The following is a 23,897-nucleotide window of genomic DNA, read 5'->3' as shown; positions in this document are numbered from 1 at the left end:
TTTTAAGTTCAATAAATTGTGAAATAATGAGCAAAATATAATACTTTGTTCATACAAAAACTGAAATCTAAAAGAGCCAGAATGGTATATAATATTTTACCTTATCCATGTATATCATTTGATGGTTCTGATGTTAAAGAATCTTCCTGCAGTGCAGAAGACCCAGGTTTGATCACTGGGTGGCAAGATCTCCTGGAGAAGGGAATGGCAACCAATTCCAGTATTCTTGCTTGGAGAATTCCAAGGACAGAGGAGCCTGGTAGCTTATATAGTCCATGCGGTCACAAAGAGTTAGACACAACTGAGTGAGCAGCACCTTCACTTTCATCATTCCAGAAGTCAAAATGTTAGTCATTTTCACTTAGTTAGTATACATATATATATACACACACACATACAGATGTATATTTATATATATTAAACTTTTTAATTTTGGGTTATAAAAGCAATAATTAGAAAACTGGTCAACCACTTGTAAAAGAATGAAACTAGAACACTTTCTAACGCCATACACAAAAATAAACTCAAAATGGATTAAAGATCTAAATGTAAGACCAGAAACTATAAAACTCCTAGAGGAGAAAGGCAAAACACTCTCCGACATAAATCACAGCAAAATCCTCTATGACCCACCTCCCAAAATATTGGAAATAAAAGCAAAAATAAACAAATGGGACCTAATTAAACTTAAAAGCTTTTGCACAACAAAGGAAACTATAAGCAAGGTGAAAAGACAGCCTTCAGAATGGGAGAAAATAATAGCAAATGAAGAAACAGACAAAGGATTAATCTCAAAAATATACAAGCAACTCCTGCAGCTCAATTCCAGAAAAATAAATGATTCAATCAAAAAATGGGCCAAAGATCTAAACAGACATTTCTCCAAAGAAGACATATAGATGGCTAAAAAACACATGGAAAGATGTTCAACATCACTCACTATCAGAGAAATGCAAATCAAAACCTCAGTGAGGTACCATTACATGCCAGTCAGATGGCTGCTATCCAAAAGTCTACAAGCAATAAATGCTGGAGAGGGTGTGGAGAAAAGGGAACCCTCTTACACTGTTGGTGGGAATGCAAACTAGTACAGCCGCTATGGAGAACAGTGTGGAGATTTCTTAAAAAAACTGGAAATAGAACTGCCATATGACCCAGCAATACCACTCCTGGGCATACACACCGAGGAAACCAAATCTGAAAGAGACATGTGTACCCCAGTGCTCATCGCAGCACTGTTTATAATAGCCAGGACATGGAAGCAACCTAGATGCCCATCAGCAGATGAATGGATAAGGAAGCTGTGGTACATACACACCATGGAATATTACTCAGCCATTAAAAAGAATTCATTTGAATCAGTTCTAATGAGATGGATAAAACTGGAGCCCATTATACAGAGTGAAGTAAGCCAGAAAGATAAACACCAATACAGTATACTAACGCATATATATGGAATTTAGAAAGATGGTAACGATAACCCTATATGCAAGACAGAAAAAGAGACACAGATGTATAGAACAGACTTTTGGACTCTATGGGAGAAGGCGAGGGTGGGATGATCTGAGAGAACAGCATCAAAACATGTTTATTATCTAGGGTGAAACAGATCGCCAGTCCAGGTTGGATGCATGAGACAAGTGCTTGGGGCTGGTGCACTGGGAAGACCCAGAGGGATGGGATGGGGAGGGAGTTGGGAGGGGGGTTCAGGATGGGGAACACATGTAAATCCATGGCTGATTCATGTCAATGTATGGCAAAAACCACTACAATATTGTAAAGTAATTAGCCTCCAACTAATAAAAATAAATGAAAAAAATTTTTTTAAAAAAGAAATAATTAGAAGATAAATATACTGCTGAACCTTGAGAAGGACTCCTATTGGGTATTAAAAATACTTTTAAATATTCTTCCATTATGGGACATTTGATTTCCTTAAGTGAGTTAATTTGTTCTCAGTGGCATTGGGAATTAATACTCTAAGACTTAAATTTCTATGCTGTTTTTAATTTCAGTTTATTAATATTTTATTTCATTTGTGTGAGCATATTATTTCCTCAGGTCAGATATCAACCCTCTCCTAATTTCTTGACAGTTAGAAACCAATAAAGATTTAATAAGAGCAGTCTGCGAGTGGGCACACAGGCATGGGGCAAAGTGCGCATTTGAATCAGGTGGTGGTATTTTAATATTTTAACAACTTTATCTATGTGACAATAAAATTCAGTTTCAAAAGTTTTTTTAAAAGTATGTTTATTTTTGAATTGGAATAAAATAAGAATTTTAAGTCATCTCAAACATGTAAAGAAAAGTAAGTTTTCCTACTGGACTCAACATGTCAGAAAGCATAAAATATGATGTCTAAAGTTTTTACTATATGTTTCTCTTATGTTGTTTTAATATACAGTTATTCCTCTTCCAAGTGTATTTGTTACTCAGTGCCTAGTATATTGTTGCTAAAGATATTCTATAGAGATAGCCTTGCAGAAATTTTTTTTTCCTAAAAATAGCTTGTACACTTTTATTTCATGGAAAGCAGCATTAGGAACTTAGCCCTACTGAGAATTTATTTCTTGCAAGTACTGTCAAAATGCTGGGTGAATTTATTTCTGTATAATTATATCATATTTTATGTTGGGGCTAAAATAGACACATGTAATCCATCAGTATGAGTTCCTCTGCGTGGACAAATGAATCAACAAAGTCACCTGAATAAATCATTTTCATTTTCAACTCAGTTTTGTGGAAGTCAACTGCTCTCACACACCTTTATTCTCCATTCATCACTGACTATATCTCTACTTCAGACACTATTTCTGTGTTAGTCTTCCTTGGTTGAATTATGTAGGACTTCCCATGGAAAATGTTTTTCACATTATATTTGTTGTTCTAATCTGAGTCAAAACAAGGATTCCTGTAACTACTGTGTCTTTATTTTGAGTCTAAAGAATTTCATGAATTTCGAAACCTTCAGAGAACTGGGTGATGATGCTACTGTGTGAATTCACAAAATGATTTATTATATTGACTGTTTTTTAGAGATTGCATTTAGCTATACATGGTCCCTCATGGGAGAAAATAGACATAATAAATTTAATTTTTATATATCTTTCTTGCTTTTCAGAAAATAAATACTGCTGGAACCAGTAATGCAGATATCCCTTTGGCTGAGCCCGGAATGTACCAATTGGACATCACATTAAGAAGGGGTCAAAGTTTAGCTGCCCGAGATCGAGGAGGTAAGAACAATGTCACCTGGAAGTTTATTCTCTGTATTTTTGACAAACTTTGTTTTCCTTGTGGTTTCTTAAGTTAAGAAAGATCAACCATAATATGAATTTTAGAAGTCTGGGTTCAATGATGTGGCTCAAAATGTTGTCTGACGTCTGTGACCGTGGAGGAAGAGGTTATGATACAAGTTCAAGAACTCTGGACTCATCCCAACCCAGACAGTGAGGTCCCTGTCACACTGCTGACAAGTTAGACCCTGCATTATATATAATTAGTGACAGAATCAGTTGAGTAGATGAGGCACGTATTTGAAGCCATATTGGAATTCACCTTTTCACAGACCAGAAATTCTTTTTTCTGCATAGATTTGCTCCTTTGAATCTCATAAAACTGCACAATCTAGGACTCACATCTCACCAAAACTTTGGAGATTCCCAACATGGGATTTTCTTAAATTTGACTGGACCTGGCAATAATCCCATGGTGGATTAACAGGATTTTGTAGGCCATGATGAAAAGGAAGACAAAGCAAATACACTTCAGTTCCTGGATTGCATATCCCAAGGCCATCTCCTGATGAACTAGCTTGGGGTACATTAATTATTCCTTGAACCCTGGTTAGGGGCAGGACAAAAGGTAGACCCTAAACAGACTTTCTAGCATCTTTTGCATGTTTCAAGCTTCCAGATGTGGAGATCTGAAGGCCCTGAGGGCCCACATTCCTAAGGAAACTGAGTTTGAATTTAACTCCTCCCACTGAGAAGAAAGAGAGTCCCTTAGCCTCTAACTCCTTGTCAGATAACCCTGCGTGCTCCTGGCATCACAGAATCTCGTTTTTTCTTCTCCTACCCTAATTGACATCCACACTTAGGAAGTGAAAGGAAGCAAACACGACCACAGCTGGTTAGTCATGTCTGACTCCCTGCAACCCCATGGACTGCAGCCTGCCAGGCTTCTCTGTCCATGGGGATTCTCCAGGCAAGAATACTGGAGTGGGTTGCCATGCCCTTCTCCAGGGGATCTTCCCAACCAAGGGATTGATCCCGGGTCTTCTGCATTTGCAGGCAGATTCTTTACCATCTGAGTCACCAAGGAAGCCCCTCCTGTCTCTACAAACATAGATAAAATGACTAATGTAGCAGTGGGGATTTTAAGATTAGAAATGATACAAATAATAGATTTAAGTAAAAACTAGTAAATGTCAGAATATTATTAATGAATGAAGGTATGATTAGAAAAGTTAGAATTTAAACACGGGGGAATTTTCATAATTAACCATCTGGTTGGCAGACTGTGGTCCATGGGGTTGCAAAGAGTTGGACACGACTTACCAATGAACACTTTAAGTTTTTTCTCTTTTAGTAGCTGAAGGCAAATATATATGGAGTTTAAATGGTGGTCTCCAAAGAAGTTACAGTTAGCTTGGAGGGAAAAACAGTGCTATTATATAATATTTCACTATATAGATATAAAAATCATTTTTTAGTCCTCAGAACAATCTTTTACATTACTTCATTTGACCTAAAATGGAATTGAACCAGGCATCAGGTGACCAAAAATTTTAGTCCTTGATATGTCCTCCCAATAACATTAAATAAAAAAGCACATAATTATTTATTGCAAACTTTTTTATAGTTACAAAATGCCCATAAATAGAAGAGATGGTTAAATAAGCCTTGGTACATTTGCAGGATGAAATAATATGCAATTGTAAAATAAATAAGAAAAATCTCTAGGAATTGATATGGAACAAGTTACCAGATTTATTATTAAATGAAAAGTCAAAGTGCTAAGAATATCAACAGTATGAAACTTAGGTAAGAATGGAGTATAAGGGATTATGCATTATCTGTTCATTTCTTCAAAAAGAACTATCAGAAGTTAAAATTCAGAAACAAATAAGACTGATAACATGCAAAATATCTGTAAGAATAGGTGTTTAGAATGTAGGATAGGAATGCGTTAAAAAGGGTAAGGAAGAAGTTTCCTGACATTTTCTTCAATGAACTTTCTTATATGATTCTAACTCTTTAACCACAGCAGTATTACAGAAAGAAATGAATGAGTAGATGGATAGACAGATGAATAGATTGATAGATGCACACATCCTGGTTGATATCTAACCATAACCACACCTCAGGGGGACAGGGAATAAAATAGCTAATCTAAGTGATTAAGTAAAACCATATTTGGATTATACACTTTAAAACTCAAGACAAAAAGAGCTAGATATAACTGATATATTTCAAAGCATGATTATCAATTCTGAAACTACATCCTGAATATAGTAGGAAAGAACAACTAAGTAAATATATTGTAGATGAGAAGAGCCAGATTTCTTATTGTTGGAGAAAGAAGCTACATACATGGAGTGGGGGAAAGCTAGAATATATCTTGTGGTGTTAGAAAAGTAGCAGTAGGAACTTATGGTTTCTTATTTATATATATACAGATAGGAAGTAAGATGGATAGGGATGTGTGTAATCTATCTGCTGAGAGGACCTGGAAGCCATCACCAAGTTGTAATGACAAAGTGGAAATCTATACACTTTTGGCCCAGATCTTGGTTTCTAAATACAGTTCCCCCAGTAGAAGTAAGCAGGGCTCCTGGTGATATGGTTGATTGTGGATCTAGGGCAGGGAAAGTACAAGACGAGCCCAGGACATTTTGCAGTGCCAAAAAATAAAGTACTCAAAAATGGATGGCAGAATGTCAAAATGAAATAGGAGCCAACTTAAAGGCATTCCTAATGATCAAAGCTGGTATAATTCAGCAACAAAATAAATAGTGCTAATGATAAATTATAACCCATAGAATAATATAGGTGTCTATGAGCTCATTGATAATTGTGTATCATGATAAATACATAATTGAATAAATAAACAAGTGTGGGATAAGGTAAAGCTTTTCCTTATGGTGGAATTCTAATGAACAAATGTCTATGGAAAAATAGGAATAGGAGATCACCTTTTGACAAGTGTCACTGTAATAATTATTATAGGCAATAATCATCCATTGATGTTAAAATTGTTATTTAGTCTCTTAGTCATGTCTGACTCTTTGTGACCCCATGGACTTTAGTCTGCCAGGTTCCTCTGTCCATGGGATTTCCCAGGCAAGAATACTGGAGTGGGTTGCCATTTCCTTCTGCAGGGGTTTTTGCGACCCAGGGATTGAACCCATGCCTCCTACATTAGCAGGTGAATTTTTTACAGCTGAGCTACCAACTATATGTGCAATATTATGATGGGAGATTGGCCATTTGCATCATTTCAGAGTATTTCTCCCACAAGATATGTATGAATTACAAAGGGGAAAAGGTTATTTTACAGTAGAAAAACTTGGAAGACATCCTTTTAACCAAGTGCAAAGTTAACATCAGCAGTAATGAGACCAACAGACATAATGGACCTCCTGATATGATGCATTGAGAAAGGTACATCCTGTCTGGGGCATTCTTGTCAGCGATGCATAAAGTCAATGTCGTCTTGAGAAAACATCAGGCAAAGTATTGCAACATATGATGCCAGTAATCTGAGCTACTTAGCAGCTGTCCTTTGGGCAAGGCATGCACCATCTTGTTCCACCATTCATGTCTTCACAGTTGTGAGTCTAGATGGCATCATGTGTGTACCACCATCTTTCTTGTGGTAGCAAATTATTCTGTATATACATCTCTGCCCCAAATAGGAACTTTTTAAAGATAAAATGAGATGACCATGTTCCCAAGAAATAAGGGAGAGAAAATACTACTTTACAGAAGTGAAGGCTATCCCCAAGTGTTTAAAATGCAAACTCTATCCCAGCTTGACTCTCTTACTCACTTGTCTGACATTTATGAAGTTTTTATTTGGTATATATGAGAGGAGATATACAAACAGAGAAAACAACCTGAGTTAAGTTTGGGATTGATTAAAACATCATAGATTCACCTGTAAATAACAGATGATGTTAAACATATGATTGGATAGATAGCATTGGGACACGTATAAATGATAATTAGATGGAGATGGGTAGTTCACAGTGAGCAAACAAGTGGGGAAACATTTTGGCCTTGTGGGAGTATAGTTTTGGGATTATGGATGTGGAACTGGAGAAGGAAAGGAAAATGGGAGAGCTGGTTCAGGGAATGTCGAATAGCATCTGAGATAACTTGGGTGAGGGAGTTCAAAAAATTATTGCAATTTTAAGACTAAGATGGCACCTTGTGGATTTTGGGGAAATGTGACTATAGGCAAACATATTTGTGTAACTGTTAGAATTAGGAGAAATTATACTCTCTTGTTTTTATACATTGATGCCTTCACCTACTGCCCAGCAAAACCGAAATGCCTGTGTCTTCCATGTCCCCTGTCACCCTTGCACTAAATAATGGAAGGAAAACTCATTTCAACCTTTCCCATGGTCGCTAGAAGGTTGTTTGAACTTTCTATCAGAAGTTTTATACAGAGCAGGCTCTGAGCAGTCATAACTGGCTGTCCTTCTTCCACTTTTATAACCTGTTTTACAGAACAACCAGATAGCTCTGGGGAGTGCTACTACTTTTCCTAAGTTTTATTATTCCTGCTTTCAACAGCCTCATGGACCAGAAAGCACATGACCTTGGAGAGTCTGTCATACAAACTTTCAAAGCCAATCTCCACATTTTATTAGCTTTGTGACTTTGAGTGAACTGTGCAGTCTCTCTTTGCAACTGCAGGGTTCCAGGTTTAGCAAACAAAAATACATGATGCCTTGTGTTTTGTTTTCTTTTTGGTTTTGGTTGGCTGCACAGCACAGCATATGAGACCTTAGTTCCCAGAATGTGAGCATGAAAGTTGCTCGGTCGTGTCCAACTCCTTGCAACCCCCTTGGATTTCTCCAGGCCAGAATACTGGAGTGGGTAGCCGTTCCCTTCTCCAGGGGATCTTCCCAACCCAGGAGTCAAACCCAGGTCTCCTGTATTGCACGTGGATTCTTTACCAGCTGAGCCACAAGGGTGAATCCCAGACCAGGGATCAAACCCGTTGCCCCTGTATTGAAAGCATGAAGTCTTAGCCACTGGACCACAGGGAAGTCTCAACACAATGCTTGAATTCAAATTTCAGTTAATCCATTATCTTTTAATATAAATATATCTCATGAATCTAATCCACAGTATGATGAATATAGACAATAACATTGTAATATAATTAGGTAATATGATATGACATCATAATATGATGATAAATATCATCATAATGATAAACATATTATTATACAATATGTAAATATATCAAAGTAGCATGCTGTACAGCTTAAGCTTATATAATTTTGCATGTCAGATTTATTCAATGAAAAAGAAATAATACATGACTTGGAGTATTCTTATACTAAAAAATTATTTATTCTTTATTTGAAGTTCCAGTTTAACAGAGTTCCTTGTTTTCTCTAGCAGCCCTTTGGCAATTGTCATGCCTAGTTATTTTTCAAAATGCCATTTATATTTTAATTAGGTTTGGCTTTTCAGGACTGTATTATCATCTATCACATTTTGAAAGTCATATCTTGACAAGATTATTTACGTTGTTAGAAAAGTAAGAGCAATCTGTGTAGACATGCCTGGTGAGAGCAAATTCTCTACAATTTAAGTCCTTGAAATTTGTTTTGTGGAGGATGCATTCATTTCATAGGGCTGCCTTAACATATTACCAAAAACTTGGTGGTTTAAAACAACAGAAGTTTCTTCTCTCAGTTTTGGAGTCTGAGAATCAAAGAAATCAAAGTTGTGGCAGGAAATAGTCCTTCCAAAGGCTATTGCAAAGAATTCTTCCTTGCCTCTTCCAGCTTCCAGTGGCTCCAGGCATTCCTTGACTTGTGGCAGCATCACTCCAATCTTTGCTTCCATCTCTACATGGCACCCGCCTCTGTTTTCCTGCCTCAAACTTCCTGCCTCCTCTTTCTCTCATAAGGATAGCAGTCATTGGGTTTTAGGGTGCACCCTAAATCCAAGATGATCTCATCTCATGTTCCTTAAGTTAACTTTATCTGCAGAAAACTGTTTTCTTTTTTGGAAATAAATTATTTGGGGGTCAAAATCAGTATGGCAATACAAGATAATGTAAACAGTTTTTGCAGGAACAACTGTGAAAAGTTTAGCAACTTTGCATGTTCATAAATCATTTCAGTTCCCTGAGGCTTTTAGAAGTTTTGATTGTTCAACAATTAGAAAGATCTGGCTGAACTCTAGAGACATTTGGTGAAAAAGCCCATTTCTGAATAAGGTTCATAGGTACTGGTAGTTTAGACTTGGACACATTCTTTGGGAGGACCCAGGCCAATTCCCTGGAGGAGGGCATGGCTACCCACTCCAGCATTCTTGCCTGGAGAATCCCACAGACAGAGGAGCCTGGTGGGCTGCAGTCCATGGGGTCACAAAGCATCAGACACAACCAAAGTGATTGAGTATGCACACACAGGTCAGCTCACTACAGAGGACGATTCTCTTCAAATACCAGGAACAAATTGAAATAATAAACAAGTGATCCACGTGAACTTGTTTATTGTGATTCTGTTTATAACAGTGTCCCAAGTCCCTGAGTTGAGTTAGAGAATTTCACTCACTCCAATGTGAAACCCCTGTAGTCTGCACTGTGACTCTGATATCTCAGTGTCAAAGGAAAAGTTTCCTTGTGTTGAGAACAGAGTTTTCAAACTGGAGTCAGAACTTTAGAAACCTGATACATGGGAAAGGATTGAGAAGGTTATCCCCTGACAAGCCTCTTTTCTCACTATTTGGTAAAGCCTCACTACTTGAGAACTTCATACCAGTTTTAAGAAAGCAAGATCTGAGACAGTGAATTAGAAAGCTTTTTTTTTTTTTCTGTTTCAAAAATTATCTGGATAAAAGTGAAACATAACCTAAGTATAAAAACAGCCCTTTTCAGGTTAGAGAGTCTGCCAGCTATTTTATTATTAGAATGTGATTTATGAAAACTTTGAGAGATTTATTCACTGAATGGATAGGCATAGTAATGTTTCTAGGATGTATTGTGTATCAGGAGTAATGTTTAATGTGTACATACATTTATAATCTGGATAGGACTGGCCATAAGAGTGGCTGCCACCCCACACATTCATTCACCGCTTGGTATTTAGGGTCCTCTTTGGTTTTGACCCTTGGGAATTTCTTTTATGGAAAGATTGCCATATATCCAGGCTTGCCTGGGGGCAGTTTTGGTTTTTTTACTTTTGATTTGCATAATTGCTAATATTCTCTCATTTCACTGTCACAAGGGTCCTGATTTTAGAGACAAAGTGTGTATTCATAGTCTTAGAAAAGAATTCTTAATTCCATTAAAATTGATCATAAATTTAAGCATCATGAGTGTTCCTTTTTTTCCCCAGAAGGAAATTGCAATTTATATCACCAGCGAAAGATGTGTAAGTGAGCGACTCTGAGATACTTTTCTTGGCAGCCCCTTCTTTAGGTTTACACAGTCTTTAAACAAGCTATTTTGATCAAGAAAAGGTCTGTCATGTTGCATTTCTCTGCTGAGGCTGTGAATTTTATGTGTTGCTAGTCAATTGATTTTTGCATTTCTTACAATTGGTGGAATCAACCATAGGCTTGTTTTACTCAATATAGGCACAAGCATAAGCAAAGATGTTAATGTTATACCTTCCACCACTTTCCTACCGTTGGGAATTTTTTTAATGATAGTGACTCAGTTTTAATGATAGCTTTTTCACTATGATCTTAAGCCTCTAATATATATGTATACACACACACACACACATAATATATATCCACTATGTGCATATATACATTTATAGCATATGCTTCTGAAGAACACATATGTTCTATTGTGTTCACCTTATTTCCATAGGTGCAAAAGGGTGACTCATTGACACATAAAGATTCCCTTGTTTCATGTTAATATAACTAGAGCTGTATAATTACTAAAACTTCAGAATGAACTTCTACCTTGAGGTTTTGTAAATGACTCCTAGACTATATCTTTTCGTTAGAAAGCTTTTTATACTGGTCTTTTCTGAAATAAGAATCTCGTTTCTGGCTCTTCTGGGTCTTCGTTCCTGCTCAGGGCCTTTCTCTGATTGCGCAGGCTGCTCATGTGATTGCTCCTCTTGTTGCCGAACACGGGCTCTAGGGTCTGTGCTCAGCAGTGTGGCGCATAAGCTTAGTTGCCCTGAGGCATGTGGAATCATCCCCTACTAGGGATCGAACCCATGTCCCTGCCTTGGCAGATGGATTCATAACTACTGGATCACCAGGGCAGTCCTATATTAGTCTTAGCACTTCCTTTATCCTGAGCCAGAGGCAAAGAACCTGGTGGCTGTTCTCTAGGCTGTCTGCGGCACTGCTTACATGGAGGTATTCCTTTCTTCAAAATTCGGTTGGCCAAAAGATGCCATCTTTTAGTGAATGTCAATCCAGAACTCCTTAAGCCATAGGGCAAACCCTATACCAATTTCCTGAAGAAACTCCAAAGATGTTTCCACATATGAAATGCTGTTGTATCACACCTAAGGACGTTAGGTCCACTTTTAAAGGTGCTATCTCTCCTGCTATTATGATTACAAATTTGCTTTGCTTAATTATTCTTAGATTGGAAGAACAACACATTTTTATTTAACCTGCATTGCCATGAGAAGTAAAAAGGCCCACCAAAGGAACTGTATTTAATGCCTGATAGTGTTCTCAGGAGTTGATAGACAAGGCCAACCGATACATATCATATTTTCTTCAGAATCTGCATAGACTTTGCCATTTGTGGGTTTTTATTTCAAATATGATTTTATTATTTAGAGATGAATTCAATTTATGATAAGTATAATTTAATTCAGCATCTGTTAACAAAGGATGATTTTAAGCTTAACTCATTTTAAAAGTGCATCTCTGAGTTCCAATATTAGAAATAGTGTTCTTAAATTCACTTGAGGTTGATTAACTTGTGTGTGTTTTCCATATTTAGATTTCTTAAAGGATATTCTCCTCGATGTAGGATAAAGGAGATTTTATGTGTTTATGGGTTTCAGTGTATTGTGCCTATAGAGAGAAATATTCTCAGGAATTTAGTTATGTGTTCTCTGAAATTAGATCATATGAAGTATACAAAATTACCTTTTTCATAAATTTTGAAAGGTCATTGGCACCATTTACCAAATAAGAATGGGTATACATTTTTGGTACAACTATTTGATATAGTCAAACTTATATAAGGTTATAGGCTCATTAATTAAGATTATTTTAAGAGCCAGCATTCGTTCTAGTTAGCACTAAATTAGTCTTCTAAATTTGGAATTAGTAGACAGTGAAAAGTTCTACTGGGCTTTATTAGTGCTTATCATACAATAAATCAATAAAAATAATGCAACAATATTCTGAAGCAAATAACTACAGTTATATGTTTCTTTTTGCTTTTACAAGGTACTGTTTCTTTTTCTGTTGATCTTGGGTTAGCAGTCTACTTTCACAAAGTCATCTGGTTTTGGAACAAAATAGTCTTGGAAATCTTAACTTTCAAAGTGCCCTAGATCAGTTTTGTCAAGTATTTCTTTTGGTGGCAGTCTCAGCTTATATTTGTAAACCTCAGCCATGGGTTTATTCTTGGCTGCCTCAACAGTCTTCACCAACTTCTGAGATTTACTTTCTCAGTTCAGTTCAGTCGCTCAGTCATGTCCGACTCTTTGCATCTCCATGGACTGCAGTATGCCAGGCTTCCCTGTCCATCACCATCTCCCAGAGCTTGCTCAGACTCATGTCCATCAAGTTGGTGATGTCATTCAACCATCTTGTCCTCTGTTGTCCCCTTCTTCTCCTGCCTTCAATCTTTCCAGCATCAGGGGCTTTTCCAAGGAGTGAGTTCTTCATATCAGTTGACCAAAGTGTTGGAGTTTCAGCTTCAACATCAGTCCTTCCAATGAACATTCAGGACTGATCTCCTTTAGGATGGACTGGTTGGATCTCCTTGCAGTCCAAGGGACTCTCAAGAGTCTTCTCCAATACCACAGTTCAAAAGCATCAATTCTTCGGCGCTCAGCTTTCTTTATACTCCAACTCTCACATCCATACATGACCACTGGAAAAACCATAGCCTTGACTAGACAGACCTTTGTTGACAAAGTAATGTCTCTGCTTTAATATACTGTCTAGGTTTGTCATAGCTTTTCTTCCAAGGAGCAAGCGTCTTTTAATTTCATGGCTGCAGTCACCATCTGCAGTGATTTGGGAGCCCAAAAAAATAAAGTCTCTGTTTCCATTGTTTCCCCATCTGTTTGCCATGAAGTGATGGGACCTGATGCCATGATCTTGGTTTTTTGAATGTTGAGTTTTAAGCCAGCTTTTTCACTTTCCTCTTTCACCTTCATCAAGAGGCTCTTTAGTTCCTCTTTGCTTTCTGCCATAAGGGTGGTGTCATCTGCATATCTGAGGTTATTGATATTTCTCCCAGCAATCTTGATTCCAGCTTGTGTTTCATCCAGCCCAGCATTTTGCATAATGTACTCTGCATGTAAATTAAATAAGCAGGGTGACAATATACAGCCTTGACATACTCCTTTCCCAATTTGGAACTAGTCTGTTGTTCCTTGTCCAGTTCTAACTGTTGCTTCTTGACCTGCATACAGATTTTTCAGGAGGCAGTTAAGGTGGTCTGGTATGCCCATGTCTTGAAGAATTTTCCACAGCTTGTTGTGATCTACATAGTCAAAGGCTTTGGCATAATCAATAAATCAGAAGTAGATGTTTTTCTGGTATTCTCTTGCTTTTTCAATGATCCAACAGTTGTTGGCAATTTGATCTCTGTTTCTCCCACCTTTTCCTTTTCCTTTTCCTTTTTTTCTAATTTTTCCAAAAGACATGTCTAATCTTTAGCTTAAGCAGGAACTTGTAGGCAAGCAAGAGGGGAAAGCAGAGGCCATGTGTTGATAGTAGATAGAATGCTTCTAGTTAATTTATTATACAAACCAATCATACCAAAATGAAAGAGAGTAAAGTCTCCTATTGGAAATGATCACATAAGCTTTGGGCAACAGGTAATCAGGTGATGGTTACCCAAAGGGAAAATATGGACAGTGAAGGCATTGGCAAATATCTGGTGCCGTGCAGTCAATACTATAAAGTGTGCACCAATTCATAAATTCATAAATTTAAATCATGTCCAGTTCATAAAAGCATTTTAAAACTACAAATAAAATTCTTCCTCAAAGTCAATTTATTTGCAGCCATTGTGTCATCCCGAGTGCATGAGTATGAACTTGCTTCCCCTCACCCCAATGGGGTCTATAATATCATGTCAAAACTCATACTTTATTGGTACAAAACTGACCTTGGGTAGGCCAAGCTTTTCTTTTCTGTTTTGAAGAATTTTCCCTATGCCCCAAAAGAATTATGTTGTGTGTAGTCGCTAAGTTGTGTACAACTCTTTGCAACCCATTGGACTGTATCCCACCAGGCTCCTCTGTCCAAAAAGTATGTTCTATACCCATTTTGACCCCCTGCATTCAGCTGAACATCAGACCCACAAGTTCATCCAGGCCACACTTGGCAGCGCTTCAGGAATATGCCGGGCGGGAACCATGGCTCAGCAGCAGGTCAGTCTCAGCTGTCTCTCCGGTTGTACCTGCAAGTCGCCCCTGCAGTCAAGGAGTTCTTTTTCTTAGCTACTAGGCAACACTGTGCAGATGGAAAAAGATAAGATGACACTGAACAAGTGTGGGAGCCTCTGTGATATAAAAGCCTCTCTCTCATAGGAGCTAGAATCTCTTATAACTGCTTCATAAGCATAGTTTCCAGGGACCTGCCCAGTTACAAGAATTATTACATTTGGAAATCCCAAAGATATGGCTTCCTAACAGATGCTTCTACTTCTCCCACTCCAGATGAAATTTACCAACCAGGGCATCCTTTTTACCTTGTGTTGATATACTATCATAGTTGATATACTGTCTTCTGAGGGTTATAGGGAGATACAGAGTTAATTAAAGCTCATATTCTCACGAAGAAGGGGAAAAAGCTTTCCCCACCCTGGGGCCAGCATTGAGAACATTAACAAAATACAGGGCATTCATGTTGTATCTAACTGTCTCAGTTGGCCCCTCCTTGCTCTAGTGCCACAAGAAGGGTTTCAAGGTGAGATGGCTTGGAGCTTTGGAGTTACCTAGCAGCTGGTAAAGCAGCGTAAAAGTTGCTTTGGACATAAAACACCCTGTCAGCTTTCTTAGTCCAAATTCGGGGGCCTGACCTTGGAAGAAAAGCAAAACCAGAGCACACACGTGCTCATGGATGAGAAGTAGCTACAACCTTGTCTGTTTCCAGTCAAAGTAACAACACTTTACAGCAGCCGTAACAGAGGAAAAACAATAAATAGTTTAGTGATTTTAGATTGTCTAGACACGACCGTATTCTTGCCTTGGAAATCCCACAGACCGAGGAGCCTGGCGGGAGTCCGTGGGGTCAGAGAGAATTGGACACGACTGAGCAACTCAACAACAACAACAATGACAGACATGCCAGACCCTTATTATTCTCCCTGTTTGCTTGTTTTCAAAAATAAATGACCATGGTCATAAAATACACAACATCACAGTACAAGCAGACTCTTTTGAAAGTATGCATTCAGTTTGGTTGAGGCAAAACCTTCCTTCTATGCACAAAGCAATACATTTTTACCTCCTTGTATTGAGAACAGTCCTAGTACTTAATGACCATTTTTCTTTCTAAGCTACTAGTTCTCTATTATACATAAACTTCTTTTTAAAAATGATTTCATGTAACTTTTCCCATTCTGATTATTGAGGTATGATTAAATTTATTGATACGTAATTAGAGTAATTACATAGAGTAAAACTTACAATTTGACAGAAAAATACAGTCTTAGCAACCATCAAAATCAAAATATAGGCCATTTCCATTGCCTTAAAAAGTTCCCTCAGGATCCTTTATGGCTAATTATTTCCCTACAGTCCTAGTCCCTGGCAACAACTAATCTGATATCTGTGAAAAATAATTTTCAAAAAACAAAATAATAATAATTTTCAGTTACCTCAATACGTGTATATTTTAAATATATACAGATGTATATGAAATAATGATAGATAATAAATTTTAGAGGTTGAATATACTTTTATAAAGCATAACACTTTTTTACAGCAATAATTTTATCCTTATAACTTGATGCTGTTTATATTGCAAATATATTTACATACTGAAAGAATACAGACATAAAATCTACTTAGCCCAATGTATCTATGGATTTTGGGTGATAACATTGTGCCAGGGTAGGTTCATTGGTACGAAGTTCCGCTCTGGTTGGGGATGTTGATAGTTGGGGAGGGTATACCTGTGTAGGAGGAAAGGGCATGTGAAACTCTCTACTTTCCATTCAGTTTTGCTATAAACCTAATACCCCTAAAATATAAAGCCTATTTTTAAAAAAAAACATTCAGTGGTGATCAGATACCTTTACTCTTGTCTCTATTTTAGTTTAAGTACACAAAACAGTACAACTACATTTGATATTAAAAACTTATCAGAATCCTAAAACTTTAGTCAAAGAATCCAAATGAAATAGCATGCAGCACTGCCTAAAGTTTAAAACATTCATGTTTTAAAAAAAACACAGGTGCTACTTATTGTAATTCAATTTAGTTACATGCATGCTTATACCCGTGCACTCTTTAATTTAGTATAATTAATGACCACTTGCCTGTTCTATAAGACAAGCATGCAAAATTTCCAGTTTCCTATTGTAAAATAAACATGATTTACATGAACTAAAGGTTATGTTATATATGGCTCTCATACAGGCAAAGAGAACACATTTAGCTGTCTTTTTAGCTAAGTTTAACAAAACAATTTAAGTTATTCAAGTATTTTCTGTGGTCAGGAATATCGAGTACTTGTCAGCTTGAAGAATTTTTTTATAATTAATACTTATTTACCAAGGAATACTGTCTTTAACTCTTGCCGTAAAGTCTGATGATAAAAAGGTTTTTTAAGGGTGGGCTGTTAACATGTGTCTTGTTCTTCACTTTATTTCAGCAACCAAGACACCCAATAACTAAAACCACCATTCTCTTTGAGCACTTTTTTGTTCCATTTATGTGGGAACAGGATGTTTGAGACTCCTGGTTCCAAATTTATGTGCACTGGGAATGGCAGGGGAAGAGGTAGATAGATAGCATCATGAAGTCAATGGACGTGACATTGAGCAAACTTAGGCAGCTAGTGGAGGATAGAGGAGCCTGGTGTGTGGCATTCCGTGGGTTCGCGAAGAGTCGAACGTGACTTAGGGACTGAACATCAGCAAAATTAATCTCTAGACCAATCAAAATGTGTGCTCTATTAAATCAAACTGTATGGTCTTGATTTCCCTCTGGAAACAGTAAAGGCACATTGTCAAAAAGAAAAATTGCTCGTGCCCTTTGGGGTCTTTGAGCGGCACCATGGTGGTCGGCAAGAACAAGTGCCTTACGAAAGGAGGCAGAAAGGGAGCCAAGGAGAAAGTGGTTGACCCATTTTCTTAAAAAGATTGGTATGATGTGAAAGCACCAGCTATGTTCAATATAAGGAATATTGGGAAAACACTGGTCACGAGAACTCAAGGAATCAAAATTGCATCTGATGGCCTCAAAGGTCATGTTTTTGAAATGAGTCTTGCTGATCTGCAGAATGATGAAGTAGCATTTAGAAAATTCAAGCTAATTACTGAGGATGTTCAGGGCAAAAACTGCCTGGCCAGTTTTCATGGTATGAATCTTACCTGTGACAAAAATGGCAGACCATGATTGAAGCTCACATTGATGTCAAGACTACCGATGATTACTTGCTTCGTCTGTTCTGTGTGGGTTTTACTAAAAAGCACAACAATCAGATCCAGAAGACCCCTTACACCCAGCACCAGCAGGTGCACCAGATCCGCAAGAAGATGATGGAGATCATGACCCGAGAGGTGCAGACAAATGACTTGAAAGAGGTGGTCAATAAATTGATTCTAGATAGCACTGGAAAAGACAGAAAAGGCTTGCCAATCTATTTATCCACTCCATGATGTCTTCGTTAGAAAAGTAAAAATGCTGAAGAAGCCCAAATTTGAATTGGGAAAACTCATGGGGCTACATGGTAAAGATAGTAGTTCTGGAAAAGCTACTGGGGACGAGACAAGTGCTAAAGTTGAACGAGCCGATGGATACGAGCCACCAGTCCAAGAATCGGTTTAAAATGCAGGCTCTTAATGGTGACAAATAAAAGATCTTATTTGTGGCAGAAAAAAAAAAAGAAAAATTGCTCATTAGCATTGTTTAGAGAATAGCTCTTTTACCCCCAGGGAAGAAAGTTATGCTGCTCAATTGTTTGTTTTAAAATTAGAGCTATTTATTTAGTTTATATACTGTAACAAAGTATCCCTTTCTTTCTCAAGTTCTTACGAAATTAGCAATCAGATTCTTTTGTCATCTTGCATTTTTTTTTCACCTTTCATTTTCAAAGCAGACTCACTCATTTAGCGAGATGTCTTACAATATGTACAATTTAATTTTTAGAAATACTCTTAGTCAAATGGGCAGATGTAGATACAAAACAGTGATTGTCAAAGTTGAGTCTCCAGACCAGCAGCATCAGAATCACTTTGGGATCTTTGGGCCCCACCCTGTGTCTACCCAATCCTAAACTCTGGAGGTGGGTCCATCAGTCTGGGTTTTAAGGAAACTTCTTGGTAATACTGATGCATGCTGAAGTTTGAAAACCGATGTTGTAAATGTCCTAAGAGTTTCACCAATTATACATACACACACACACACACACACACACACACACACACACACACAAATAGTCACCTACAATCACAATCAGAAAGTCATCCAACCAATGTCTACATATGATTTGAACTAACAGTTTGTCAACAAAAATAATGTTGCCCACCTGTTTACTAATAAATAATATTAGTAGACAAAGGATGTATAATCTTCAAGCAATCACACTGCAGCCACCCCCAAGGATGGACCATGAAGACTCAGGAAGGGAAAACACAGGACACTGACCCCCGATTGCTGAGATGTATATCAAAGGAATGATTTCATTGAGCACAAACTCTTGTATCGTCCCTTACATAGCAAAGTCCTAAATCCCTTAACTTGAGATGTCTGGTTTTCTTTAATTAAAAGTAATCTTTTGATGTTCCTACTTGGTCTTTGTTGCAAAAACTCCTATATATCCTGGCTCCTCCCTTACCTCCTTGGAGGAGCAGTTCCCCTGACTCAGAGCTATCTGAGAGGCCGCCTCCCAAGGCTAAATCCTCAGTTTGGTTCATTGAATAAAACATAACTCTCAACTTTCTGATTGTGCATTTTTTCAGTTGACAAGTTAAATGAAACTACGGTCCCAAACCATATATGAAAAAAGCTCCTAGAGGTGGTACTGCCCAAAGACTTCAGTGACGGGGTCTGTTCACCCTAGACTTCCTTTCCAGGGATACAGCAGATAGGCACATGGAACTCCTCAAATACAACTCAAGGACCACAGATTTTCTCCTGTGACAGACTTTATTTTCTGGGCTCCAAATCACTGCAGATGGTGACTGCAGCCATGAAATTAAAAGATGCTTGCTCCTTGAAAGAAAAGCTATGACAAACCTAGACAGTACATTAAAAAGCAGAGACATTACTTTGCTGACAAAGGTCCATCTAGTCAAAGCTATGGTTTTTCCAGTAGTCATGTTTGGGTGTGAGAGTTGGACCATAAAGAAGGCTGAGCACTGAAGAATCAGTGCCTTTGAACTGTGGTGTTGGAGAAGACTCTTGAGAGTCCCTTGGACTGCAAGGAGATCCAACCAGTCCACCCTAAAGGAAATCAGTCCTCAATGTTCATTAGAAGGACTGATGCTGAAGCTGAAGCTCCAATGCTTTGGCCACATGATGTGAAGAGCTGACTTACTAGAAAAGACCCTGATGTGGGGAAAGATTGAAGGCAGGAGAAGGGGATGACAGAGGATGAGATAGTTGGATGGCATCACTGACTCGATGGACATGTTTGAGCAGGCTCTGGGGGTTGGTAATGGACAGGGAAGCCTGGTGTGCTGCAGCCCATGGAGTTGCAAAGAGTCGGACACGACTGAGTGACTGAATAACAACAAAATCATTCTCTAGAAACCAGTGAAGTCATTCTGGGCTCTCCTTCTTGGAGACTCTGACGTCCTCTAGATATCAAACTTGCCCTCCAGTCATGTTCAGGCCTTTAGGTTCACCTCACTTCTCCCAGGTCTAAAGTTGGATGGCAGGATGCCATACAACCCCAGCACAAGAGCCCTTTCAAATTGCCCCTAGACTATGACATCAGGGAGTTTGGACATGAGCTGAAATTGCCATGTTTTTGAAAAGTCTAGTTGTTTGTTGGTCATCAGTTCAGTTCAGTCGCTCAGTCGTGTCTGACTTTGCGATCCCGTGAATCGCAGCACGCCAGGCCTCCCTGTTCATCACCAACTCCCAGACTTTACTCAAACTCCTGCCCCCAATCCCTCCCAACATCAGGGTCTTTTCCAATGAGTCAACTCTTCGCATGAGGTGGCCAAAGTATTGGAGTTTCAGCTTCAGCATCAGTCCTTCCAATGAACTCCCAGAACTGATCTCCTTCAGGATGGACTGGTTGGATCTCCTTGCAGTCCAAGGGACTCTCAAGAGTCTTCTCCAACCCATAGTTCAAAAGCATCAATTTTTCTGCGCTCAGCTTTCTTCACAGTCCAACTCTCACATCCATACATGACCCATAGCTGCTCTTAAAGAGGAAGGTCAGGGAAACTGAAGGAATCTTGAGTGTTCTTGTGTTGTTCCTTGATTTAGAGGTTGATGTCTGCTTGACTTCAACGTTCCTCTGAAGCAGGCTGTCTGTGTGTCCTATAAGATTTGTGGCTAGTTCCAGTCAATTTAGTTATGAGGTGATATCAGAAATTTATTAACTGTTTTGCAAATAGAAAGGCTCTGGCAAGCCAATTTAAAGATTCACTCCTAAGAATGATTTATTGATAAGTTTTTAATATTTATATTTATTTTATTGACAAAAAATTAGATGATCTCAGAGAGAAATGGAGACTTTTGTTTGAGCTAAATTGAGGGTTATCACCTGGGAACAGCCTTTCAAAAAGTTCTGAGAGCTGTTCTGCCAGTTGTACATTAAGTGGTATATTACTGACAGTCTGTATGATTTGGTGGATAGTGGGTCATGGGTCATCCTGGGCCCTCACAATATCCAGTCCAGTGGCTAAGGCTTGGCAGTTCCAGTGCTGGGGCACAGGTTCATTCACTGGTCAGGGAAGTGAGATCGCATAGGCTATGTGGCACAACCAGAAAAGAAAAGAAAGACAATGGTTCTGGGTGAAAGGAGGCACTCATAGCCTATAGTTCATCATTTATTATGCCCTAGTTATTTGTTTTACCTTTCTGTTAAGCATGGATGGATGCTGTCCACTGTGAATGTGTGTATAAGTTTTACAATTATAGTCTAAAGTGAAATTTTCTTCACTGTTAAAAAAACGACCAATTTGTCACTCACAAACAGCTTTCAGATGTGGGAAAGTGGGTTGTTTCAAATTTTGAAAGATTACAGTTTTGTCACAAAAGGCACTAAGTCAATGACTGCAAAGTTGTATAACTGTGCTTTTCTAAATTTTCTCAAGTTTTGAGAATACATTATCTCTTGACAAAATTATCGAGGAACAGTTCCTCATTAAATTTAGAAAAGAATGAACGAAGCTTTATTTTGTACTAAAGACTCTTAGTATAAATTATAAGAATAACTGAAAGAAATTGCTTTTCCAAAAAAAGTACATTCAAATTTAAAAAATTCTCAGACTTCAGTCAATTTACTTTCACATCTTAATAGCAGGCTGTAATAGAAGAAAAGAGCTGTGCTTTAGGTTGGGGTCTCCAAAAGCATAGCCTAACAGGGATTTGTGCTTCTCTGTGAAATAATCTGGGAACACAGCAGTAAGGGTGAGGATGAGACAGGGAAGGAAGGAGGCCAGAAGAGGCTGGACAAAGAGGCAGATTACCTTAGGGACCTCTGGAACGTGGTATGGATGCCCCCAACAAGTTTCAGTGAGAAGCCGAGAAGGCCGGCTATTTATTTGACATTCCTAATTTGCACTTGCTAAGGCCTGCTCCCAAGGTTCTGGCACCTGTGGGCTGCCACACACACAGGCCAAACATTCTCGTAAAACCGTAAGTGCTTGAAGAAGAGATGGAACTTTGGCGTTTAGGAAAACCGACTGCGGACAGGAGATGGCTGGGCACCAACAGCATCTGCTCCAACACAGATCTGGTGTTATGCTAAGTTAAATAAGTCAGATGGAGCGTGGAACTGTAAAATGATTTCACTCATCTGTGAAATCTAAAAAAGCAAAACAAACAAAAGATACAGAGGAAGGAGTACTGATTACCAGAGGGGAAGCAGGTGAGGAGAGGTGTGTGAAACGGGAGAAGGGGGTCAACTATATGGTGATGGATGGTAGCTAGACCTGCGATGGTGATCACTTTGTAGTGTCTACAGATGTCAAATTAAAAGACTGTTCACCTGAATGTGTCGGTCACTCTGTTAAGTCTGACTCTTTGCGACCCCACAGACTAGCCCACCAGGCTCCTCTGTCTGTCTGTCCAGAGATCTCTGTCCAAAAGATCTTCCTGAACTCAGGTCTCCTGCATTGCAGGCAGATTCTTTACCACCTGATCTACCAGGGAAGCCCTGTCCACCTAAACTTATAAAATAAAAGAAGCAGCAGCAGACACCCATGTTATGAACTGAATATGGAGAGGCATGACCTCTAGGAAGTAAGGATTTCAGTATTATAGCTGCAAGGAACTGAATTCTGCCAACATCCTGAATGAGCTTAGAAAATCACTCGGTCCACATAGGAACTCAGCCAAGCTGATACTTGACTGCAGTCTAGTGAAACCCTGAGCCCAGCTCCCTGTTAAGTAAAGTCTGGCCTACAGAAACCTGGAGATGGATGGTAAATGTATGTTTAAGCCATTGCATTTATGGTAATGTGTTACACTGTAATAGAAAACTAACATAGCATCTAAGCTAAGGAGAGAGACAAAAGGTACCTTCTTTGTTTCTCCTTCTACATGGTCCAGCCTGTATCAACCTTTCTGGAAAATACTCTTTAAAAATAAATTTTTTGAGCCATGGAACTTAAACCAAATCTTAAAAAGTTTTCCTTGATGAGGCTGGAGGTAGAGAATCAAAGAAGTTAACATATGGAATTATCAGATGCCAAGTTGTTTTCAAAAACCAACTTCTAAAAAACCAGTTCTACAGCATCCAATGAACAGAATTGCTAAAGGGCACTTTCCTTTCACTAAAACATTAACATTGAGAAAATATATTCGTTAGTTCTTCAGGTAGCAACCATTTGAATACAATAGAAATCAGTTGTCACATTCTAAATGGAAATGGGGATGTTAGGGAAAATTGAAATGACTCAGAAAAAGTACACTGCTGTTCTGTGAGGATTTATAAATCAGCCCAGAAAAAAAAAAAGTCAAAGGTCTCCACATCTGTAAACATAAAGGTATTTTTAAAAGATATATCTCTGTCTCAAAAGTAAATATTAATATAAACCTTCAGCATATACTCACTCACTCAGTGCTTTTCATATCCATGAAAAGTAGACTTGCCTTAGCTTGGAAGAAA

General features: G+C 38.3%; 1 protein-coding gene and 1 pseudogene across 9 annotated transcripts in view; both read left to right on the top strand.

Annotated features, from left to right (window-relative positions):
- Window positions 1–23,897, top strand: part of MCTP1 (multiple C2 and transmembrane domain containing 1) — a 545,955-nt gene that overhangs the window by 245,883 nt on the left and 276,175 nt on the right. For all 9 annotated transcript variants that reach the window (XM_070465825.1, XM_070465823.1, XM_020873018.2 and 6 more), the window contains exon 2: window positions 3,125–3,239. In XM_070465825.1, coding sequence (XP_070321926.1) covers window positions 3,125–3,239 — 115 coding nt within the window. The remainder of the gene's footprint in view (window positions 1–3,124; window positions 3,240–23,897) is intronic.
- Window positions 17,660–18,544, top strand: LOC110124477 (small ribosomal subunit protein eS1-like; annotated as a pseudogene).

This window comes from Odocoileus virginianus, chromosome 3, assembly GCF_023699985.2.
Source record: "Odocoileus virginianus isolate 20LAN1187 ecotype Illinois chromosome 3, Ovbor_1.2, whole genome shotgun sequence".
NCBI classification, from domain to species: Eukaryota; Metazoa; Chordata; class Mammalia; order Artiodactyla; family Cervidae; genus Odocoileus; species Odocoileus virginianus.
Note: the sequence above shows the minus strand (reverse complement) of the source record. Positions and strands in the feature narration are given on the sequence as shown.